The 19,636-nt window shown below is 59.9% G+C and overlaps 1 protein-coding gene and 1 long non-coding RNA gene across 3 annotated transcripts; both read left to right on the forward strand.

Moving 5' to 3' along the window:
• The first annotated feature begins 941 nt into the window (after nucleotides 1–941).
• On the forward strand, nucleotides 942–18,910 carry HSPA12B (heat shock protein family A (Hsp70) member 12B). Of its 2 annotated transcripts, none has more exons than XM_050973382.1 (13): nucleotides 942–1,168; nucleotides 3,282–3,339; nucleotides 6,033–6,133; nucleotides 10,054–10,178; nucleotides 10,852–11,038; nucleotides 11,331–11,435; nucleotides 11,720–11,836; nucleotides 13,576–13,747; nucleotides 15,318–15,404; nucleotides 15,756–15,860; nucleotides 16,933–17,191; nucleotides 17,366–17,469; nucleotides 18,268–18,910. In XM_050973382.1, the coding sequence occupies exons 2-13, from the start codon at nucleotides 3,297–3,299 to the stop codon at nucleotides 18,906–18,908; spliced, it is 2,046 nt and encodes a 681-aa protein (XP_050829339.1). In that variant the 5' UTR covers nucleotides 942–1,168; nucleotides 3,282–3,296; the 3' UTR covers nucleotides 18,909–18,910. The 2 variants fall into 2 exon arrangements, with proteins under 2 accessions (XP_050829339.1, XP_050829340.1); XM_050973383.1 differs by lacking the exon at nucleotides 942–1,168 and adding an exon at nucleotides 1,170–1,249.
• LOC127059505 (uncharacterized) lies at nucleotides 11,847–13,219 on the forward strand. Its single transcript, XR_007777420.1, has 3 exons — nucleotides 11,847–12,966; nucleotides 13,002–13,125; nucleotides 13,178–13,219. It is a non-coding gene; the product is annotated as an uncharacterized LOC127059505 (long non-coding RNA).
• Nucleotides 18,911–19,636: the final 726 nt, after the last annotated feature.

Consider the following 19,636-nt stretch of genomic DNA (forward strand, 5'->3'; position numbering starts at 1 on the left):
GATCCCAGGGGCTTGATCCCAATGATCCCAGTGATCCCAGTGATCCCAACAAACAAAATGATCCCAGCCCTCAATAATCCCAAACCCCCAACGATCTCAGTGACCCCAAATGATCCCAACAATCTCAGGGATCCAAATTATCCCAATTTTCCCCATGTCCCAAACGCTCTCGCCCATCCCAATGTTGTCAGTGATCCCAACGACCCCAATTATCTCAGCAATCCTAATAATTTAAACAATCCTAATTATGTCAGCGATCCCAACAATCTCAGCGACCCCAATGATCCAAATGATCCCAATTATCTCAACCATCCCAATTATCTCAGTGTTCCCAACCACCTCATCTCGGTGATCCCAAACATCTCAGTGATGGGAACAATCCCAATGTTCTGCCCGTGCCTTTGAGGCTCCCACGGGTGGATTCTCCCCACTGTGGAGATTTTTGGGAATGACAGGACAGACGCTTTGTGTCCCTCCTTCCCTTGGGGTCTCACAGATCTGATCCCAAATCTGGGATCCCCCGGCTCTGCTCCCACCCTCGGCATCTCCCAGCTCTGATCCAAAATCTGGGATCCCTGGACCAGATCCCCCCTCCAGGGACCCCCCGGATCCAGATCCCCCTTTGGGAACGGGAACGACGGCGGGGAGGAGAATCCCGGGATAACCCCGAGCTCTGGAGCCGGGATGGGGCTGGATGTGGGGACAGAGCCGATGTCACCCGGGACACGCGCAGTGACAAACCCGGCAGAGCGATTCACACAAACTCAGGGGGACACTGCGGGGGGACTGTGGGGGTGGCGTGTCCCCCATCCAGGCCGGTTTGGGACCCTCGTCCCCCCTCGGTGGCCGTGGCCGGGCGGGGAGCGGAGGTTCCGCTGCCGGCGGGACTGGAGCTGGCCCTGCCTCCTCCTCCTCCTCCTCCTCCTCCCGCCGCTCCCGCTCCCACATCTGCAGCTGGAATTGCAATTTGAGGCGCTGCCTGGGCCGGGACAGGGAGTGGGAGGAAGCCGGAGCGCGGGGGGCTGCGCGGGGCCCCGACGGGGACAGAGCCGCGGGCAGGACGGGGACAGAGCCGCGGGCACCGCGGGGGCGGCCGGAGCCACCAGCCCGGGGGACACGGCCCGGGTGACAAAGCGAGGGGTCCCCAACCTGTGCCCCCCCCACAGCGGTGAGTGGCCGGCGGGGGTGGCGGCAGCCGGGCGACAGCAGGGAGTGGGGACGTGGGGGACAGCCCTGTCCTCTGGCCGAGGTGAGGGTGGCACCGCCCCTGGGGTCTCTGTCCGGTTTGGGGACACTGGGGGGTGCCAGGACTCCGCGGCTTCTTCCCAGTGGGAATAGCGGGGGTGTGGGCACGGGGGGGAGGGGGGATGGACGCTTGGACACTGTCCCCGTGTGCCCTGTCCTGGGGGACACCGCTGTGACCATTGGGGACACTGCTGGGACCATCGGGAACACCACAGGGACAGCGCCACAAAGTGCCAGCACCGTGCAGGGGACACCCGTGGGTGGCTCCTGTGTCCCAGCCGTGGCCGAGGGGACAGGGAATGGCTCCAGGGAACCCCAACAGCTCCTCGGGAGGATTTGGGGTGTCCCCAACCCCACAGCCCTGGCACAGCGGGGACCTGGGGACAAACAGCTCCTTCTGTCCCAGCACATCTGGATCGGAGCCCCACAGCTGCCCTGAGCCTCCCAGGTGTCCCGCGGGGTCACCCCGAGTTGTGGGGACACCCCGAGTTGTGGGGACACCCCGAGTTGTGGGGACACCCCAAGTTTGTGGGGACACCCCGCCCGGCCAAGCCGGTGTCCCCTCGCTGCTCTTGGCCGTGCCACAGCCCCGGTGTCGCTCCTGGCTGCTCCACCCTGATCCCGTCCCAAACTTTGTTTCCTTTCCCCGTTTCCGTGAGCCCCCGCAGAGACGGAAATGGTGGAAAATCCTCAAAATCGCTGCTCCGGCCGGAGGGAGCCCGGGAGCCACCGGGATCTGCCCCGGGAGGGACCCCCAGAGTCGGGGGTGTCGTCCTGTGTCCCCTGGGTGACAACAGCGTGGTCACTGGGGGACACTCGGGGGCTTGAGGCCACCCACCCTCCTCGCCTGGGAAGGGAATGGCACCTTGGGGACAAAGGTGGCTGTCGGCCACCCCCTGCCACCTGGAGAAGGAGGATTTTGGTCACCCGGAGCCTGAGGGTCAGCACAGACCCCGCAGAGACCCCCTGGATCCCCCATGGCCATGGAGGGACAGGGAACGAAACCACAGAGCCACCAAGGGCTGGCATGTCCCTCTGGCTCCCGTGGGATGCTCAAACCGCGGGGTTTGGGACATTGGGGACATCCCTGCACATCCAAACCCACAACCTGAGCCCCAGGCAGCTGGAAAAGGACACAAATCCCAGAGCTGGGGGCTGATTGCCTGCAGGAAAACCTCAGGGAAAGCCCCATTTTGGTGGAAAAGCCCCTGGACCACCCCCAGGACCCCCCCGTGTGCCACCCCAGGGCCACCAGCACGGCCTTCCCTGCCCACAGCTCCCGGGTGGCCAGAGCTGGGAAAGTGTCCCCATTCCAGGGAAAGCCCCCCCACCTGCCGTGGGTATCCCGAGGGGATTTTTTTGGGAAGAGGGGAGGCCGTGGGGCCAGCAGCTCGTGGGTGGGTTTGGCTGGCGGGGAAGCCTCTCCCGATGAGCTCAGCCCTATCCCGAAGCTCTGGATTTGTGGGATGAGAGCGGCCGGCGCGGGCTGGGGGGGCTGGGGGTGGTGGGGGGCTGTGGCCTCGGGAAGGGAGCCAGGAGCTGGGGTGTTATCCCTGGGAGAAGATCTGGAGCTGGTCCAGGCCGGGTTGGAATCCCTGGGAAGAGCCAGGATCCCTTTGGCCGCCGTGCTTCCATCAGAAAATAAATTGGGATTTTTCCTAAATGAGCCCTCCTGAAAAAGGGCTTTGGTTGAGGGTAAAAATGTGCAGGAGCAGCGATTTCCACCCTGCACATCTGTATCCTGAACATCTGTCTGACCTGCCCAGTGACAGGAACTCGGGTCCCTGTCCCCACAGTGGCTGTGACAGCCGGGGACACCCTGGATGGTGACAATCGCGTGTGCCCCAAACTGGGACAGCCACACCCCATCCTGAGCTGGGATTTGGGGTCACCTCCCGCCAACCCTACAAATCCCAGCCTCATCCCTGGTGTGGTGTTTGGGGGACAGTGACACCGAGGGGACACTGAGGGGACACTGTGACCACCCCACGCCACTGAGGGGACACAGGGATGGATTTTGTCCCTTCCTTTTCCAGGTGGGCAGCGAGGCCATGGCGATGCTCCTGGAGCCTGGGATGCAGAGCCTGCGGATGGGTAAGGATGTCCCCAGGAGGTGGCACTGGCTGAGATGTCCCCTGACCCCCCCAGATGATCACTCTGTGTCCAGGTCCCTTGCTGTCCCCTCTGTGTCCCCTCCACAGCTCCTGTGCTGGGGGAACCAGAGCCAGCTGTGGGAGGAAACCTGATCCCAACATTCCAAACCTGATCCCAACATCCCAAACCTGATCCCAACATCCCAAAGCTGCTTCTGCCATCCCAAATCTCGTCCCTCCATCCCAAACCTGATCCCTCCATCCTAAACCTGATCCCACCATCCCAAACCTCATCCTTCCATCCTAAATTTCATCCTGCCATCCCACACCTCATCCTTCCATCCCAAACTTGACTCTGCCATCCCAAACCTGATCCTGCCATCCTAAACTTGAGCCCTCCCCCCCAAAACTTCATCCCGCCATTCCACACCTCATCCCACCATCCCACACCGGAGCCTGCCATCCCAAACCTGCTCCTTCAATCCCACACCTGATCCCGCAATCCCAAACCTGATCCCGCCATCCCAAATCCAGGAATGTTGAGGCTGTGGCAGGATTCACCCCCCCGGCCCCGATCCATCTCCTCAGGAATGAGGTTTCATGTCTGAGGCTCTCCAGAGCCCCCGGGGTGTCACGGTCCCCCCCTGGCTCTGTCACACGCGGAGCGGCGCAGGGACCGTTCCCATTTGTCTGGGATCAAATATTTATGGGACAGACACGGATACAGGGAAAGGCACTTAGGGAGCGGGTGTAGGGGACAGCGGACGTGTCACCAGCACAGCTCCGGCGTCGGGGGACACGGCGATCGCTGTCCCCAACTCTGTGATGGGGCTCTTCCCCAGACACGGAAAGTCTGATTGGATCAGACCAATCCCAATCCCAGTCCCAATCCCAATCCCAATCCCAGTCCCAGTCCCAGTCCCGCGGCTGCTGCTGTTAGGGGACCCCAGGGCATTCCTTGGGGCTCCTGAGCTTCCCGAGGCTGTCCCAGTGGCAGTCCCAGGGCAAACTGGTGGCACTGGGAGCCGGGGTGGGTTTGGCCAGACACCGGTGAAGGTGAGAAGGAGTTTCGTTCTTCCCGGAGGATCCTCTGCCCTTCCCAAATCTCTCCGACCACGGAGCCTCCTCTGCTCCCAAATCTCTCCAGAGCCCGGCTGGGAGTGGGCGCTGCTCATCCCCGCTCCCACAGCCCCGATCCCAGCAGGATCCCGGCAGGATCAGCAATCCCACAGCGCAGGTTTTAGGGCCGACAGTCCCTTCACCTCGCCACTGTCACCGCCCGGACCCCACACCCCGTTCCCAACACTCTATCCCAATCCCAATCCCTTGGGAAACCCGCTCCGTCAGCACCCCCCCCCCAGCTCCGTCCAGCTGGGGCCGCTCCCGCGGCTCTTTCGTGGGCGGTGATTAATTAATGCCGGCTGCTAATTGGCGCCAGGTGCCCGGGGCAGCGCGGGAGGGACAGCCCCGTGTCCCCGATGTGGGGCGGGGACTTTGGGGTTCACCCCATCCCCATTCTGGGATCATTGGGGATCCCTGGAATTCTGCTGCTGGAGGGGACAGGGACGGGTGGTGGCTTCAGGAGGAGGAAGTGGAGGAGGGAAAATCTGCTGTGTCCGTGATCCCCACCCCCAGATTTTGGGATTGCCACAGGCTCATGCAGGAGCTTCCAGGGTCTCCAGGAAACCGGGATGTTCTGGAGCGTGGCCGAGGGTCTGAGCTGGACCCACCCTCTCTCGCTGGTTCTCCATGGATTTGAAACACAGACATTTCCTTCCTTTCTTTCCAAGTTTTCCCCCATTCCTGCTGAATCCAAACCTTCCAGCTGCTGGCCCAGAGCAGCTTCCCCTGGAAGTGCCCCCTTGGACACATCCCTGGAAGTGTCTGAGGCTGTGTTGGATCCACCTGGGATAATGGAAGGTGTCCCTGCCCATGGCTGAGGTGGCACTGGATGGGATTTAGGGACCTTTCTAACTCCAACCATCCCACAATTCCATGATTTTATGAACTCCACATCTGGAGACCCCACAGTGACTCTGTCCCCTCCACCGCCACATCCACCCTGGATCCGTCTCCATCGGGATGTCTTGGGGTGGTCTCTTCTCCTTGGGGAGGGCTGGGATCCCTTCCCACCTGGATCGGTCTCCATCAGGATGTTTTGGGTGGTCTCTCCTTGGGGAAAGGATTTGGGAAGGGCAGGGATCCTTTCCTACCCAGATCCATCTTCATCAGGATGTCCCAGCTGGTCTCTCCCTGGGGAAGGGTCTTTGGGAAGGGCTGGGATCCCTTCTCACCTGGATCCATCTCCATCGGGATGTCTTGGGTGGTCTCTCCTTGAGGGAAGGATTTGGGAAGGGTTGGGATCCCTTCCCACCCTGATCTGTCTCCATCTGGATGTTCCTGTGGTTGGTCCTTGGGGAATGGTCCTTGGTAAAGGGCTGGGATCCCTTCCCACCTGGATCCGTCTCCATCGGGATATCCTGGGTGGTGTCTCCTTGGGGAAGGGTCCTTGGTGAACGGCTGGGATCCCTTCTCACCTGTATCCATCTCCATTGGGATGTCCCAGGTGGTCTCTCCTTGGGGAGGGCTGGGATCCCTTCCCACCTGGATCCGTCTCCATCGGGATATCCTGGGTGTTCTCTCCTTGGGGAAGGGTCTTTGGGGTCCCCCAGACTCTCCCGTCCATGTCCCCAGGTGCCAACGGTGAGCGGTGCCCGACGCCGTCCCCGCCCGGCTCCCCGGGGACACCCCACGACAGCTGCAGCATCGCCCCGCTGACGCCGTCCCAGTCACCGGTGAGTGCGGGACCAGTGGGACCAGTAAGGCCATTGTGGGGTTCCCAGTAAGGCCATTATGAAGTCACTGTATGGCCATTGTGGGGTTCCCAGTAAGGCACTTTTGTGGTCCCAGTAAGGCCATTATGGGGTTCCCATTTTGACCAGTGTGTGGTCCCAGTAAGGCCATTATGGGGTTCCCAGTAAGGCCATTACAGGGTCCCCAGTAAGGTCGGTATAAAGTCACTGTATGGCCATTGTGGGGTCCCAGTAAGGCCAGTGTGTGGTCCCAGTAAGGCCATGAGGGGGTTCCCAGTAAGGCCATTATGGGCTTACCAGTTAGGTTGTTATGGGGTTCCCAGTAAGGCAGATTTGGGGTTCCCAGTAAGGCAATTATGGGGTTCCCAGTGAGGCAGTTGTGGGGTCCCAGTAAGGCCAGTGTGGGGTCCCAGTAGGGCCATTACAGGGTCCCCAGTAAGATCAGTATGAAGTCACTGTATGGCCATTGTGGGGTCCCCAGTAAAACCATTATGGTGTTCCCAGTAAGGCAGTTTTGGAGTTCCCAGTAAGGCAGTTTTGGGGTTCCCGGTAAGGCTATTATGGGGTTCCCAATAGGGCAGATTTGGCGTCCCAGTATGCCATTAGGGGTTTCCAATAAGACCATTATGGTGTTCCCAGTAAGGCAGTTTTGGGGTCCTACTATGGCCATTATGGTGTTCCCATTATGGCCAGTGTGTGGTCCCAGTAAGGCCATTATGGGGTTACCAGTAAGGTCGTTATGAAGTTTTTGTATGGCCATTTTGGGGTCCCCAGTAAGACCATTATGGGGGTCCCAGTAAGGCCAGTGTGTGGTCCCAGTAAGGCCATTAGGGGGTTCCCAGTAAGGCCATTATGGGGTTCCCAGTAAAGTTGTTATGAAGTCGCTGTATGGCCATTATGGGGTCCCCAGTAAGGCCATTGTGGGGTCCCAGTAAAGCCATTATGGGGTTCCCAGTAAGGCCAGTGTGTGGTCCCAATAAGACCATTATGGTGTTCCCAGTAAGGCAGTTTTGGGGTCCCAATAAGGCCATTGTGGGGTCCCAGTAAGGTCACAGTGGGGTCCCCAGTAAAACCATTATGGTGTTCCCAGTAAGGCAGTTTGGGGGTCCCAGTAAATTCCCAGTAAGACCAGTATGGGGTTCCCAGTTAGGCAGTTGTGGAGTCCCAGTAAGACCATTGGGGTCTGTCCCCCTGTCCTTTCCCCCTCTGGTCCTTCCCCAGTTCCTGCTCCCCCTCCCTCCCCTCCCAGTCCAGCCTCCATTCCTCCCTCCCCCCCCCCCCAGTCCCACAGGATGGGTCAGTCTCTCCCCAGGACCTCTATCCATGGGACTTTCAGGATGGAGGGGTTTTCCAGCTCTGGAATGACCCACCAGGAAAAGTTTAACCCCACAAAACTCCTGCCCTCCTCCGGGGCCGCCGGGTGTGGGAGGCCGCGTTCCAGAGCCGGATCCTCCCTGGAGTTCCTTGTCCCTGCACATTCCTGCGCCGGCCGCCTCTTCCCTGCTGATCCCGGCATTTTTCCTGGCCAGATCCTGTCCTCACTTATCAAATCTGGGGACGTGATGAGTTAACGAGGCTTTCAGCTTCCCGTGGTGACATGGGGACAGGGCCTTGTCACATCCTTACGGCTTCTTCAGCACAGGGACAGCCCCGGAGGAAAGGGACACGGAGTGGGGATGGGAAAAGGGTGGGAGCAGCAGTGGGAACATCCCAAAACATCTGGGCCAGGGGGATTTTCAGCTGGGTGACCCCTGGGGACACCTGGGACAAGGTGAGATTGGAGACAGGGAAGGATTTTGTCTGGGTGACACACGGGGACACCTGGGATGATGTCACCTCATCCAAGAGGGGGAGCAGGGAAGGGTTTGGGTTCAGTGACCCTTGGGGACAGCTGGGACAATGTTCCTTGGACTGAGACCGGACACAGGGAAGGGTTTTGGCTGGGTGACACGCTGGAACACCTGAGATGATGTCACCCAGTCCAAGATGGGGAGCAGGGAACAATTTGGGTTCAGTGACCCTTGGGGACACCTGGGACAATGTCCCTTGGACTGAGATTGGTCACAGGGAAGGATTTTGGCTGAATGATCCTTGGGGACACCTGGGATGATGTCACCCAGTCCAAGGGGAGAGGCAGGGAATGGTTGGGTTCAGTGACCCTTGGGGACACCTGGGACAATGTCCCTTGGACTGAGATTGGTCACAGGGAAGGATTTTGGCTGAATGATCCTTGGGGACACCTGGGACAATGTCCCTTGGACTGAGATTGGTCACAGGGAAGGATTTTGGCTGGGTGACATGCAGGGACACCTGGGATGATGTCACCCAGTCCAAGATGGGGAGCAGGGAACAATTTGGGTTCAGTGACCCTTGGGGACACCTGGGACAATGTCCCTTGGACTGAGACCAGACCCAGGAAAGGGTTTTGGCTGAATGACCCTTGGGGACACCTGGGATGATGTCACCCAGTCCAAGATGGGGAGCAGGGAACAATTTGGGTTCAGTGACCCTTGGGGACACCTGGGACAATGTCCCTTGGACTGAGACCAGACACGGGGAAGGTTTTTGGGAATCTTGGCTCCAATTCCAGGGTCCAAGTGAGGGGGGCTCAGCACAGGAGCCCCCAACCACCCTGGCTGCTCCCATGGGCATCCATGGCATCCCTCTCCAGGGCTGCCCAAATCCCTGTGTCCCACGGGAATTGCCTTTGGGAACGACCACAGCCACCCCATGCAATGCGGGAGACGCTTTTCCCAATGCAGTTGAAGATGTATAAGAAGCAGAATCACCCACCAGTAAATCACCAATCTGGGTGAAAATCCAGGAAAAAATCCTGAAAATCCAGGAAAAATCCTGAAAATCCAGGAAAAAATCCTGAAAATCCTGGCAAAATCCTGGGAAAATGAAGCTTCTCCTGGTGTTTTTATGGCTTTTCTGGAATTCCCCCCAGTCCCAACTGAGTGCTTGATCCCATTCCTTACATTCCTTGCCTCCCGTGGAATATGGGAGATGCTTTTCCAAATACAGTTGAAGATGTATAAGAAGCAGAATCACCCACCAGGAAATCCCCAACCTGGGTGAAAATCCAGGAAAAATCCTGAAAATCCAGGAAAAATCCTGGAAATCTTGGGGAAACGAAGCTGTTCCAGGTGTTTTTATGGCTTTTCTGTAATTCCCCCCAGTCCCAACTGAGTGCTTGATCCCATTCCTTACCTTCCTTTCCTCCCATGGAATATGGGAGATGCTCTTCCCAATGAGTAAAGATGTATAAGAAGCAGAATCACCCACCAGTAAATCACCAACCTGGGTGAAAATCCAGGAAAAAATCCTGAAAATCCAGGAAAAATCCTGAAAATCCCAGGAAAATTAACCAGTTCCTGGTGTTTTTATGGCTTTTCTGGAATTCCCCCCAGTCCCAACTGAGTGCTTGATCCCATTCCTTACCTTCCTTGCCTCCCGTGGAATATGGGAGATGCTTTTCCCAATGAGTGAAGTATAAGAAGCAGAATCACCCACCAGTAAATCACCAACCTGGGTGAAAATCCAGGAAAAATCCTGAAAATCCCGGGGAAACGAAGCTGTTCCTGGTGTTTTTATGGCTTTTCTGGAATTCCCCCAGTCCAACTGAGTGCTTGATCCCACCTTACTCTATCCTCCCAGGATATGGGGATGCTTTTCCCAATGCAGTTGAAGATGTATAAGAAGCAGAATCACCCACCAGTAAATCACCAACCTGGGTGAAAATCCAGGAAAAAATCCTGAAAATCCAGGAAAAAGTCCTGAAAATCCAGGAAAAATCCTGGAAATCCTGGGGAAATGAAGCTGTTCCTGGTGTTTTTATGGCTTTTCTGGAATTCCCCCCAGTCCCAGCTGAGCGCTAAATCCCATTCCTTGCCTTCCAGCGGAGCGAGGCGCGTTCCCAGCAGGCCCCGTCCTTCTCCGTGGTGGTGGCCATCGACTTCGGCACCACGTCCAGCGGTTACGCCTTCAGCTTCACCAGCGACCCCGAGGCCATCCACATGATGAGGTGAGGGCCTGCCAGGGGCCCCCGAGCTGGGGAAGGACATTGGTGGCCCCAGAAGGGTCGGAGGTTGGGCTGGTGGGAGATGGCTCCTGGCAGCAGTGGGTGGAAGGTGTGGGGTGAAGATACTCCAAGGGATGGAGCTCTTCTGCTCTGGAGCCAGGCTGGGAGAGCTGGGAATATTCACCTGGAGAAGGAAAAAGTCCAGGGAATCCTCAGAGTCCCTGGAGGGGCTCCAGGAGAGCTGGAGAGGGACTGGGGACAAGGGACAGAGGGACAGGAGCCAGGGAATGGCTGCCATTGGGAAAGGGGAGATTGGGCTGGGATCTTGGCAAGGAATTGCTGTCTGGGAGGGTGAGTAGGGGCTGGGCTGGAATTCCCAGATTTGTGGCTGCCCCTGAATCCCTGGCAGTGCCCAAGGCCAGGCTGGATGGACTTGGATCCACCTGGGATAGTGGGAGCTGTCCCTGCCAGGGCAGAGGGTGGCACTCAGTGGACTTCAAGATCCCTCCCAACCCAAACCAGTCTGGAATTCCATTAAATTCCTGGGAGGATGGAGTGGGACCACCCCTCCCCCTTTGTCCCCCTTTAAGGTCCTTCAGACCACGCCCACAGAATCAAATTAAACCTGGCAGGAGCCATTCCCTGGAAGTTCACCTGCTCCGGCTCCTCTTTGCAGGAAATGGGAGGGGGGGGACCCGGGCGTGGCCAACCAGAAGACCCCCACCAGCCTCCTGCTGACCCCGGAGGGGACATTCCACAGCTTCGGCTACACCGCCCGCGATTCCTACCACGACCTGGACCCCAAGGAGGCCCGCGAGTGGTTCTACTTCGAGAAGTTTAAGATGAAGATCCACAGCACCAGCGTGAGTCCCTGCTCTCATCCTGACATTCCTGGAATTCCCAGGGGGATCCTGGCCAGGCTGGGAATTGAAATGTTGGGGAAAAAAACCCCATTTTAGATCATTTTAGGGGGTGAATTTGAGGTTCTCCCATCCGAGCTGCTCCAGGGTGGGTGGATGCAGCTGCACGAAGCTTCAGGTGCTTGAGCTCCAGCTGGGGAGCAGAAGGATCAGCAAATTCCCGAGGTTTGGGAATGGATGGATGGATCCGTCCAGCTCCCAGCCCCTGGTGAGATCCATTTGCTGTTCCCGGCAGGATCTGACCATGAAAACGGAGCTGGAAGCTGTCAACGGGAAGAAGATGCCGGCGCTGGAGGTGTTCGCCCACGCTCTGCGCTTCTTCAAGCAGCACGCGGTGCAGGTGGGGCCACCTCCATCCCTCCTCCTCCTCCTCCTTCCCAAAGGGAATCCTCTGTGTCCTCTCCGTGCATTCCATGGGAGGGTGGGGAGGCCCTGGAATGGAATTCCCAGAGGAACTGTGGCTGCCCCATCCCTGGAAGTGTCCAAGGTTGGACACTGGGGCTTGGAGCGACCTGGGATAGCGGGATGTGTCCCTGGGTGGGGCTGGGTGGGATTGAAGGTCCCCAAGCATTCCGTGAATCACCGGGAGCCCCCCGGTGTCACCTCCTGCTTGTCCCCTGGCAGGAGCTGAAGGACCAGTGCCCGTCCCTGCCTGAGAGCGATGCCATCCGCTGGGTCCTCACCGTGCCGGCCATCTGGAAGCAGCCGGCCAAGCAGTTCATGCGGGAAGCGGCCTACAAGGTGGGGCGACTCCGGAGGGTGACCACGTGGGGGTGACCCCCACAGGGGCTGTGGTCTCCAGAGTATCCCCTTCTTCCCTCAACCTGAATTCCCACTGCCAGAGGGTAGCCTTAGGTGGGATATTTGGAGGGAATTCCTGGCTGGGAGGGTGGGGAGGGGCTGGGCTGGAATTCCCAGATTTGCTGTGGCAGCCCCTGGATCCCTGGAAGCATCCAAGGCCAGGCTGGATGGATTTGGATCCACCTGGGATAGTGGGAGGTGTCCCTGCCCACGGATGGGGTGGGAATGGGGTGGGATTTATGGTCCTTCCAACCAAAACCAACCAAAAGCAGTTGGGTGAGTGGGTGGATAATTTGCCAGGGAGGTGGTTAAGTGGGTGGCTGGGTGGTTGGCTGAATTGTTCAGTGGTTGGGTGGTTGGTTTGGTGCTCAGGTCATTGGTTGAGCAGTTGTCTGGTTGAGTGGTTGGGTGGTTGGTTGATGGGTTGGTTGGTTGGTTGGTTGGTTGGTTGGTTGGTTGGTTGGTTGGTTGAATGGGTGGGTCACTGGTTGGGTGGCTGCTTGAGCAGTTTGGCCATTGGTTGGGTGATTGGTTTGGCAGTTGCGTCACTGGTTGAGCTGTTGGTTGGTCGGTGAGTGCTTGGTTTGGTGTTCAGGACGTTGGTTGGTTCATTGGTTGACTGGGTCACTGGTGGAGCGGTTGGATGATTGAGCAGGTGGTTGGTTGGGTGGTTGTGTGGTTGGTTGTGTGGTTGGTTTGGTGGTCAGGTCTTTGGTGGTGTGGTTGGTTGGGTAGTGAGGTCATCAGTTGGTTCGGTGATTGATTGGATGGTTGGTTTGGTGGTCAAGTCATTGGTTGGGTGGTTGGTTGTGTGGTTGGTTGGATGGTGAGTTGGGTGGTGAGGTCGTTGGTTTGTTGGGTGGTTGGTTGGGTGGATTAGTTGAGTGGTGAGGTTGTTGGTTGGGTGGTTGGTTGGATGGTTGTTGGGTGGTCAGGTCATTGGTTGGGTGGTTGGTTGAGCAGTTGGTTGAGTGGTTGGATGGTTGGTTTGGCAGTCAGGTCACTGGTTGGTGGTTGGTTGGTTTGGTGGTCAGGTCACTGGTTGGTTGGATGGTTGGTTTGGTGGTCAGGTCATTGGTGGGTGGTTGGTTGGTTTGGTGGTCAGGGCACTGGTTGGGTGGATGGTTGGTTTGGCGGTCAGGGCACTGGCTGGGTGTATGGTTGGTTTGGTGGTCAGGGCACTGGCTGAGTGGTTGGTTGAGCGGTTGGTTGGTTGGTTTGGTGGTCAGGTCACTGGCTGGTTGGGTGGTTGGTTTGGTGGTTGGTTGGTTTGGTGGTCAGGTCATTGGTTGAGTGGTTGGTTGAGCGGTTGGATGGTTGGTTGGTTTGGTGGTCAGGGCACTGGCTGGGTGGTTGGTTGGTTTGGTGGTCAGGTCACTGGTTGGTTGGTTGGTTGGTTTGGAGGTCAGGGCACTGGTTGTCTGGTTGTTTGAGCGGTTGGGTGGATTTATGGCGGGTTGCGTGGTCAGGTGATCAGCTGCGTGCTTGGGCTGTTGGCTGAGCTGTTGGGTCACGGGTTGGGCGTTGATTGGTCGGTTGAATTTTTGGGTGAATATTCAGATATTGGCGGGTATTGGATCCTCCCGCATTCCACAATTCCGTGTGAGCACCAAGGCGGTGGGGACACACCCGGGAACCCACAGTCCCTGTCCCCTCCGTGTCACCGCGTGTCCCCGCAGGCCGGGCTGGTGTCCCCGGAGACGCCGGAGCAGCTGCTGATCGCGCTGGAGCCCGAGGCCGCCTCCATTTACTGCCGGAAGCTGCGGCTGCACCAACTGATCGAGCTGAGCTGCCGCCCCCCGGCCAACGGGGCCGAGCCCCCCCACCCCATCGACTCCAGCTTCCGGCAGGGTGAGGAGAGCAGGGAATGGGGTCGGGATAGGGTGGGGGCTGGAGGAGCAGGGAATGGGGTCGGGATAGGGTGGGGCTGGAGGAGCAGGGAATGGGGTTGGGATAGGGCTGGAGGAGCAGGGAATGGGGAGGTCAGAGATAGGGTGGGGGGTTGGAGGAGCAGGGAATGGGGTTGGGATAGGGCTGGAGGAGTAGGGAATGGGGTTGGGATAGGTTGGGGGCTGGAGGAGCAGGGAATGGGGTTGGGATAGGTTGGGGGCTGCAGGAGCAGGGAATGGGGTTGGGATAGGGCTGGAGGAGCAGGGAATGGGGTCGGGATAGGGCTGGAGGAGCAGGGAATGGGGTTGGGATAGGGTGGAGGCTGGAGGAGCAGGGAGTGGGGTTGGGATAGGGCTGGAGGAGCAGGGAATGGGGTTGGGATAGGGCTGGAGGAGCAGGGAATGGGGTCGGGATAGGTTGGGGGCTGGAATAGCAGGGAATGGGGTTGGGATAGGGTGGAGGCTGGAGGAGCAGGGAATGGGGTTGGGATAGGGCTGGAGGAGCAGGGAATGGGGTCGGGATAGGTTGGGGGCTGGAATAGCAGGGAATGGGGTTGGGATAGACTGGGGGCTGGAGGAGCAGGGAATGGGGTCGGGATAGGTTGGGGGCTGGAGTAGCAGGGAATGGGATCCGGCCCTGCATGCCAGTTCCGGAGGGTCCATCAGTTGCCATGGCTGGGGAAGTCCCTGGAGACCCCATTCCCAGAGAGTCCCCATCCCCAGAGACCCCTCCCCCCATTGCCAGAGACACCCCTGTCCCCCAAGATCCCCCCCACTACCAGAAACCCCATTCCCAGAGATCCTCCCATTCCCAAAGATTTCCCATCCTCACACCCCCATTCCCAGAGATCCCCATTTCCCCCTCCCCAAATCCAGGGCATTTTTTCCTGCTTTCCCACAAGCCTCCAAGCCGTGTACCCCTCCTGCCATCTTGGCCACCACCCCGTGTCCCTGGGGCAACTCCAGGGACTGTCCCCCCGGGCCACCTCCAGGGACTGTCCCCCCGTGGGTGGGATCCTGGGCTTTACTGGGACAGCCCCAGTTTGCCCAGCTGGGACCAAGCCCCGGAACTGGGATGCGCTGGTGGCGATCCCAGATGGAGATTTGGGATCCCGTGGGGGGATTTATAGGGTTGTTCAAGCTGATCCCAAGCATGAGGAATTATCCACGTGCCAAAAATATCCCAGGACAACCCCACCTTTCCCAACTCATCCCGGCCCTTCCGGGCGGCTTTGATGTGCCTGGGACGGGGGGGAGCAGAGGAAACCCCACCCGGGCTGTGGGGTCTGGGCCGGAGGTGACATCGCCCAGGGTGGGCACGAGGTGATGCCCTGGGATCCGCCGGGATCCTTTGGGATCTCACCAGGGAAAGCTGGATCAGCCCGTCCATGGTGGAGCTGGAGAGGAGCGGTCACCAGTGCTCCCAGTACAGACCCCACAGTGGGAATGGGGCGGATCCTGGGGAATGGGGTGGATCCCATGAAAATGGGGGGATCCTGACCCTGCTGCCGACCCCCGGCTCTGTCCCCCAGCCCGGGAGCAGCTCCGGCGATCCCGGCACAGCCGCACCTTCCTGGTGGAGTCGGGAGTGGGCGAGCTCTGGTCGGAGATGCAGGCAGGTACGAGGGGGGGACAAGGGTGCGGGTCCCCACTGGAGATTCCCAGATCCCGGCGTCGCCCCTGGATGTCCCCTTCGTGGCAGAGCCACCTCCAAGCACCCAAAGGCGCTCCTGCCATGGGGGTGACACGGTTGGGGTCTGTCCCTTGACCGCACAGCAGGGGCGGGGTCTCCCTGCCACCATCCCATCCCTTCGTCTCCCCGCCCGGCCCAGTTCCCAATATTTTGGGTAAAGTTTCCTTTTCTCCGGGAAAACGCAGCCCTGTGTCCCCGCGGCTGCTGCCACCCCGCGGGTGGGTGTCGCGGGGGGGGTCACTCAGGACCGCCAGTGTGTCGCTGTCGCCCTCCCCAGGTGACAGGTACATCGTGGCCGATTGTGGCGGAGGGACGGTGGATTTGACCGTGCACCAGATCGAGAAGCCGCAGGGGACGCTGAAGGAGCTCTACAAAGCCTCGGGTGGGATGAGGATCCCTACTCATCCTTTTTTCCCCCGCTCCGGGATCCTCCTGGGACCCAAAAACCCGGCTGGGGCCCAAAAACCCGGGTGGGACCCCAAACCCGGAATGGGACCCCAAATCGGAGGCTATGACCCCAAACCCGGGCTGAGACCCCAAATCCGGGCTGGGACCCCAAACCCTGGCTGGGACCCCAAATCCGGGCTGGGACCCCAAACCCGGGCTGGGACCCCAAACCCCGGCTGGGACTCCAAACCCGGGCTATGACCCCAAATCCGGGCTGAGACCCCAAATCCGGGCTGAGACCCCAAATCCGGGCTGGGACCCCAAACCCCGGCTGGGAACCCAAATCCGGGGCTGGGAACCCAATCCTGGGCTGGGACCCCAAATCCGGGCTGGGACCCCCGGCCCCACGAAAGCGTGGTGGGTGTGGCTGTGGCGCCACCTGGTGGCGGCGGTGGGGAAGTGCAGGGAGACCGGGAGGACAGAGAGGGGACAGAGGGAAAGGGGACACGGACTGGGGGACAAGGAGGGACAGGGGTGGGGTGGAGGGGACAGGGGTGTGGGGAGGACCTGGGGACATGGGGATGGGGCACGTGGGGACACAGTGGTAGGGGTGTCACAGGGATGTGTGGGGACCTCAGGATGTGGGGAAGTGGGACATGGAAATGTGGGTGACACAGGGACGTGGGGGACATGGGGGAGACAAGGATGTGGGGATGAAGGACATGGGGACATGGGAATGTGGGGGATGTGGGGATATGGTGTTGGGGGGGACATGGGGGATATGGAGGACATGGGGATGTGGAGGATATGGGGGACACAGTGATGGGGGACATGAGGACATCAGGATGACACGGGGACATGGGGATGGGGGACATGGGGATGTGGGTGCCACAGGGACACGGGGATGGCGGGGGACATGGGGACCACAGGGACATGGTGATGGGGACATAGGGACATGGGAATGTGGGGGACATAGAGATGTGGGAGAACATGGAGATGGGGGACATGGCTGCCATGGGGACACGGCAACCACGGGGCCACCTCCTGACCCCACCCTTGTCCCTCAGGAGGTCCCTACGGGGCCGTGGGCGTGGACCTGGCCTTCGAGAAGCTTCTGTGCCGCATCTTTGGGGACGATTTCATCGCCACCTTCAAGGCCAAGCGTCCGGCGGCCTGGGTGGACCTGACCATCGCCTTCGAGGCGCGGAAGCGCGCGGCCGCCCCGAGCCGCTCCAGCCCCCTCAACATCTCCCTGCCCTTCTCCTTCGTCGACTTCTACCGCAAACACCGCGGCCACAACGTGGAGACCGCGCTCCGCAAGAGCAAGTGAGGGGTGACACGGCTTGGGGACGTCTCGGGAGGACGGGGACACGGTGGGAGTGACGTCGGGGTGGGAGAGGGCAAGAGAGGGGGGAAAGGTGGGATAGGGTGGGAGTGGAGAGGACAGGGAAGGACCGGGCGGGAGTTCTGGTCACCCCCGTGTCCCCTGTCTGTCCCCAGTGTCAACCTGGTGAAGTGGTCGTCCCAAGGGATGCTGCGGATGTCCCCCGAGGTCATGAACGAGCTGTTCCAGCCAACCATCACCCACATCATCCAGCACATCGGTGGGGCCTGGGGACACGCCCATCCCTGGGGAACCCCTGTCCCTGTCCCACCCCCATTCCTGGGATCATTCCCATCCCTGGGGGATGCCCCTTCATCCCTGGAACTATTCCTGTCCCTGGGACCATCCCTGGCCCTATGAGTCCCCCATCCTTGGGACCCTCCCACGCCTGGGAGATTCCACCCATCCCTGGGACAATCCTTCACCCTGGGATCCCCTTTGTCCCTGGGATCCCAACCCTGCCCTTGGGACCCTCCTGTACCTGGGAGCCCCCCCTCCATCCCTGGGACCTTCCCTATCCCTAGAACCCCTTTTGTCCCTGGGACCACCCTCATCTCTGGAACCCATTCCACCCCTGGAACCCCCCATTGTCCCTGGGATTCCCCCATTCCTGGATCTCCCATTCCTTGTCCCTGGAACTCCCATTGTCCCTGGGAACCTTTTATCCCTGGAACCCCATTGTCCCTAGGACTAGCCCTTGTCCCTGGAACCCCCATTTTCTCTGGGAACCTTTTATCCCTGGAACCCCCATTGTCCCTGGAACCCCCATTGTCCCTGGAAACCCTTTATCCCTGGAATCACCATGGTCCCTGGAACCCCCATTGTCCCTGGAAACCTTTTATCCCTGGAACCCCATTGTCCCTGGAAACCTTTCCTTGTCCCTGGACCCCTCCCTGTCCCTCGGCCCCATTCCATCCCTGGAACTTCCCCCATTCCCGGACTCCCCCACCCCCACCCCTTCCCCACACCCCTTCTCCCGCATCCCAACCCCAACCCTCCCCTTTTATCCCCGCTCCAGACGCCCTCCTGAAGAAACCCGAGGTCCACGGCATCAAATTCCTGTTCCTGGTGGGCGGCTTCGCCGAGTCGGCCATGCTGCAGGGGGCGGTGCAGGCCGCCTTCGGCCGCTGCTGCCGGGTCATCGTGCCGCAGGACGTGGGGCTGACCATCCTCAAGGGGGCCGTGCTCTTCGGCCTGGACCCCGGCGTGGTGCGGGTGCGCCGCTCCCCGCTCACCTACGGCGTGGGCGTCCTCAACAAGTTCGTGGAGGGCAAGCACCCGCGGGAGAAGCTGCTGGTCAAGGAGGGCAAGAACTGGTGCACCGACATCTTCGAGAAGTTCGTGGCCGTGGACCAGTCGGTGGCGTTGGGCGAGGTGGTCCAACGGAGCTACTGCCCGGCCCGGCCCGGCCAGCGCCGGACCATCATCAACATCTACTGCTGTGACACCGATGACGTGGTGTACATCACCGACCCCGGCGTCAGGAAGTGCGGCACCATCAGCCTGGAGCTGGGGGACGCGGGGGAGGCGGGCCAGGCGCGGGGCCGGCGCGAGATCCGCACCAGCATGCAGTTCGGGGACACCGAGATCAAGGTGACGGCGCTGGACACACGCACGGCGCGCAGCGTGAGGGCCACCATTGACTTCCTGTCCAACTGAGGGGACCCTGGGACGTGCCACCATCGACTTCCTGTCCAATTGAGGGGACCCTGGGACGTGCCACCATTGACTTCCTGTCCAACTGAGGGGACCCTGGGATGTGCCGCCATTGACTTCCTGTCCAACTGAGGGGACCCTGGGACGTGCCACCATCGACTTCCTGTCCAACTGAGGGGACCCTGGGACGTGCCACCATTGACTTCCTGTCCATCTGAGGGGACCCTGGGACGTGCCACCATTGACTTCCTGTCCAACTGAGGGGACCCTGGGATGTGCCACCACTGACCTCCCGTCCAATTGATGAGTCCCTGGGTCATGCCACCATCAGCTTCCTGTCCAACCAGGACTACCCAGGATGTGCCACCATTGACTTCCTGTCCAACTGAAACCTTCCTGGAGACTCCACCATTGAATTAATCTCCAGCTGAGACCACCTGCCACCATGGGGACACCCCCAGGACCTGCCATCATGGACATCCTGTCCAGCTGAGGGGACCTGGGATGTGCCACCATCAACGTCCTGTCCCCAGGGCTAAGGGGCCCTGGCACTGTGGGGACATCCCTGGAATCTGCCACTGTTGACTTCCCGTCCAACTGAGACCTCCCTGGAGATGCCACCATGGACTTCCTGTCCATCTGAGACCTCCCTGGAGATGCCACCATGGACTTCCTGTCCAACTGAGACCTCCCTGGAGATGCCACCATGGACTTCCTGTCCAACTGAGACC

This window comes from Serinus canaria, chromosome 4, assembly GCF_022539315.1.
Source record: "Serinus canaria isolate serCan28SL12 chromosome 4, serCan2020, whole genome shotgun sequence".
Classification (NCBI taxonomy): Eukaryota; Metazoa; Chordata; class Aves; order Passeriformes; family Fringillidae; genus Serinus; species Serinus canaria.